The sequence below is a fragment of the Morone saxatilis genome, unplaced genomic scaffold, assembly GCF_004916995.1.
Source record: "Morone saxatilis isolate NCDOM2014 unplaced genomic scaffold, NCSU_SB_2.0 Contig20, whole genome shotgun sequence".
NCBI classification, from domain to species: domain Eukaryota; kingdom Metazoa; phylum Chordata; class Actinopteri; family Moronidae; genus Morone; species Morone saxatilis.
Genome location: NW_023339763.1, coordinates 5,360,532 through 5,365,307, shown reverse-complemented (window position 1 = coordinate 5,365,307; position 4,776 = coordinate 5,360,532). Strand labels below are relative to the sequence as shown.

Below are 4,776 nucleotides of genomic sequence, written 5' to 3'. Positions count from 1 at the left end.
TCAGGAGTCAGGATTTGGCCAGCATTTGTATTCCCCTGCCTCATTATCAGCCTCTGGTTATTTTGCATATGAAAATCACACTGCAGAAACTCTGAAACTGGGATTTTAAAGTCAATTTATAGATTTTTTTTTTACAGAGTTTTGTCTTCATGCATTGTGATATTGTCTCATGGTAATGCAGTTGCTAGCTGGGACTAATACAGATTATTCTTGAGTTGTAGTTGAGACAATGAAATCAACCTAGTTCTGTTTTTACACATTTTTACTGTATATTTTTATCTAACCTTTACTTTAGTAGAAGAGTCTGGTGGGATTAGGATGTGTCTTTGTCATGTGTCCTGAAAATGATTACGAATTATGTTTTCTGAGTTGCTTTTTGGCTTCTTTTGCTGTGTAACTATGTGTAATAATCCTATCAGATGTATCATAATCCAGGGACAACAGAAACTGACTGTGAGCATGCTTGCCTTATTTGTATGTGTGTGTGTGTCTGTGTGCATCCCCAGTGGTGAGTTGGTGATGTGGGACCTGACCAGGACAGGGAAGCAGAGGTGGACTCTGTTTGGGACGTCTTCAGAGGGTCAGAACCACAGCAGGATCATCTTCAACTTGAGTTCAGTCCACCTGCAGGACGACAGAGAGCTGCTCATCAGCACCTCCATGGACAGAGAGGTGTGTTACCTTGCTTTGGTTCTGACACATCATGGGGACGTTATAATCACACTGACATTAAATGGCCAGCAGCTTGTTTACTGCACAGAGTTCTGGTAACCTTTCATCCTGCCTGCTTTTTGAGGCTCTAGTCGGGCCTCGCTTGATATTCACAGCAGCTTCTGCCTGCTGTTTTACAAATCCACACCTGTGTGTAACAGGATGTATTTGACCTTTTTTCATGACAGAAAGTCTATGATTTTACAAAAGAGGGGAAAGCCTGAATCAGCTGAATTTCATTAGAAAAAAAAAATCCATGTTGAATCAGAACTTTTAATTGTTGGGAAAGGGTGAACTTCATCCCATTGATGCTTCATCAGGTTTGAATATTTATTGCAGCTAGTAGGAGGTGAACTCTGAAGAACAAAACATATTTGAAAGTCTTTCAGCAGGCTGACTTATTGGGCGACTGGTGCATTTACAAATAACCTTGACTTGACTTTTTGTTTTCCAGATTAAATGCTGGGACCTGGCCTCTCTGGACTGCTGCTGGACTCTGCCCACCCTGGGCGGTTTCGTCTATGCCCTTACGTTCTCCCCTGTGGGTGCAGGGTGTCTGGCGCTAGGCGTCGGTGACAACATGATCCGGGTGTGGAACACACTGACTACCCAGAACCAGTATGACACCAGGTCCTTCTGGCAGGGCATCAAGTCTAAGGTCACAGCGGTAAGATGCTTTGGTTGAATTTGATTTTGTTCAAAAGTCTTTGTAAGTTTGTTATTGTAAAATATTAACATTTTTTTTAGCAGTGTTGACTTCTACAGGATGAGAAAGCATTTAGCCAAATTGTTTTGGGAATAGTTATCCCCAGTTCAGATCTGTAGTGTATGCAGAATTTACAAAATAGCTATATTTCATATAGTCTGTATGTTAGGGTCTGGAAAAGTATTAGATTGTCTCAGAGCAGTGAGACAAAGAAACAAAGAAGATGATGACATTTCTCTGCTGTCTAAATGTCTGCTTTTTAATAAAATACTCCGCTGAGCTGCTGATAAGACCACACACTCTCCTATCAGCCATTCACAGCCATACAATTCAAAAGGGACATTTGTACACTTGCTATGATTTATCACTTGAATCTTTTAATTTTTCAATGGAATTTTCAACCCACATCATGTAGAGGTTGATGATAATGGTGAATAATATCGGGCATCTAATGAAGAGCTAATATCAACCCGGCACATCTGTTTCCCTTCGCTCAGAGCTGACTGAGCATCTGTGAGAAAGTCTTCATCCTGTGGAGGGGATTATTCTGATAATTATGAAGCATCCTCCCATTATCAAAAGCCATTATTCATTTCAGAAACGCGTACACGTAACAGAAGAAGCACTTGAGATGAGATTAAGTGCATTAAGAAACTTTTTTCTTTTCACTGCAGCTGGCTTGGCACCCAAAAAAAGAAGGATCCTTGTCTTTTGGAACAGATGATGGTAAAGTTGGTATCTACGATGTCTTCTCGAACAAGTAAGATTCATTATGTCTCTTTGAATGTAATCTGATAGATGGCAATAGTTTATCACAACAGTCCACACATACAACTTCATTTTGGTTTCAAACCTTATGCCTTATGTCCTGTCAGAATACTGTTGTTTCACTATGTCTATAACAGAAATTGTTCATATAAAGCTACTTAAATCATTCAGTTTCAATTATTATTGGCTGACGGCTTTCTATCTAATGTCTCCTTGTCTACAAGCATGGATACATGTCTTGTGTTGCACCTTTGCTGGACCGACTAACAAACATCCACCAGGAAATAAGTGTCAGGCTAGATGGCAAATAAGTTATCTTTGAGCCTAAAAATCTACCTTCAAAATGTCATCAGTCATCTTTTTTCCCTTCCTTTCAGTAACATACAAATAATAACACATTTAATGTAAAGTTTGTGACCACTAGGTGCTATGAAGCATTGTGGCAGTAACATGCAAAGAAGAGGAGCAATGTGCCGTTAATAGCATGGGTGTAAACAATACATTGTTAAAGATATTGAAAAAATCCTCTTTGGAAATGTTTTATGTGGAAGGAAGTCAAAGTCTAAAAGTCATGAAGTTGTTGTTTTTTTTTTTTTTTGTGGGCCTTGTGGGTTTTCTTTAATCCTCAAAGGGTCATTTTCCTGCAGTATCTACGTCAATATTCCTGATGGGATTTTGTTGTGCTTCACTCCTCGGCCTCATAGAATATCGAGTCCTATCAAGAACCAGCTTGTACACATTGGCTGGGGAACCAATCCGATGTCTCATATAGGTAATTCTATGATTTGAGACTGGTGTTCGTACGTTGCAGAAAAGGAGTGAGGAAGCGATCGGCAAGCCCAAATTTGAACGCCTTTTGTAATGATCCTGTATGAATGGTTGAGAATACAACTTAATTGCCTAGTATTCAGCGTCGTTGGGAATCAGGTAGAAAGTTAATTTTACGCTGCGAGATGTTTTGTTTTACTGCTTTTTTTGCGTATGTAATTTGTTGATGAATTTTGTAAAATGTTTTGAAATTGTTTTTTTAAAGCGCCTTGAAGTTAGATCATTTCATATAAATTGGCGGACTCTTTTGGTTCGGGCGTGATGTGCTTACTGGCTGTGCAGGGGCTGGGAGTGGCTTCGTTCTGGATAAAAATAAGAATGTATTATCTTTTTTGTTCTTTCATTTTAATCATTGCAAGGTGTTAGCTGTTTTTAATAATTGAGTGGGAAGATGAGGGGTGAAACTCGTTTTTTATAGTTGTCACAATTGAGTTAATGGTTGTTATGTAGGGTTAGGTTTCTTTATATTTGGGGTTCCGTGTTAGGTTATATTCTGTAGTTTTGTGTTTTGAATATGTTTAAGAATATAACTTTTTAGTTTTTAATAATACGGCATTCATTGGTTGTTATGGGTGTAGTGGTTCCTTGTTTGTGTCACGACCAAAACGTAGTAGTTGTAAAAAGTTCCGCCCCTCGCAAAGTACACATACATGTTGCTTAATTTTTTTGGTTTGACGCTAAAGTATATTGCTGAAATAGCTCATACCATCTACCTTCTGGTTAAGCTCTTCCTGTTAGCACACTACACAACACACTCAATTTCACACAAACTAAGGGTTTTAGTTTGATACAGTCAGTGGACAGGCTAGAGCTAATGCTTTAACCACACTTAACATTGTTTGGTCTGTGGTATCCGTCAGGTTTCACAGCTCATCTTTCCTGTTTGTGATCCTTAGGGCTTTCTTTGCTGGCCCTTCATAGTGCAGACTACTGCAGTGCGGCAGGCTGGTCTACGTCATTCGTTGTTGTCGCGCGCCCCTTTCCTGAGCCGGGTGTTCTGCCCAGGATCGACCGAAGTGATGGAAGGAAAGTGGATGAGCTGATAGGGCAGTAAATGTTTGGTGTGGAGAGATATTGTGCGGGCCGCGGCATCTGTTGTGTCGTAAGGCCATCATGGATCTTTGTGCAATATAAGCTGTAGGCGATTCTTTTAGAGGATGATATGCTACCTGGCTTGGGCAGTGGCATATGATTGTGGCCTTATAGGTGGCCTGCCTGTTCACTATAAACTTAACGTGGTTGCTCATATCGGTAAGTAATTGTTTTTGGCTGTTGTTGTTGCTGATTGTCATATGGGTTATTCCATAGGTGTATGGGTATTTGACAGTGCATTTAGCTTTTTTGGCTCCCAACGATACACTGAAATCTATTAAAACTGTTGGATGGCTTTGCGTCGGCATATCTGTATGACGATGGGAGATAGCGTATTTATGCGTATCTGATAGCGGTACGGCAAATTGGATTTTGTTATATACGGCTGCGAATAATACCATAAAAACTAATATTACCTTTTGTTTATGTCGTAGATGAAATCTCATCAGTTACTAGATATTTATAAATAGGAAGAGTCGGAGATTACTGCTACTGACCCTCTCTGTGGCTGCAAACACTAAAAAAGAATAGAGACAGGAGTTAAATAATAGGACATAGCAAGTATAATTTGTCTTGATGTGACAATGTAAGAAAAAGATGTAAGAAGGTGGCAAATTTATTAAGCCTCAAATGAAACATCCAAACATTAAAAATGCGAACATTATACTTCT

General features: G+C 39.4%; 1 protein-coding gene across 1 annotated transcript in view; it reads left to right on the top strand.

Annotated features, from left to right (window-relative positions):
• Positions 1–4,776, top strand: part of gemin5 (gem (nuclear organelle) associated protein 5) — a 20,556-nt gene that overhangs the window by 4,522 nt on the left and 11,258 nt on the right. The window contains exons 7-9 of the mRNA XM_035666439.1: positions 507–672; positions 1,166–1,378; positions 2,092–2,177. Coding sequence (XP_035522332.1) covers positions 507–672; positions 1,166–1,378; positions 2,092–2,177 — 465 coding nt within the window. The remainder of the gene's footprint in view (positions 1–506; positions 673–1,165; positions 1,379–2,091; positions 2,178–4,776) is intronic.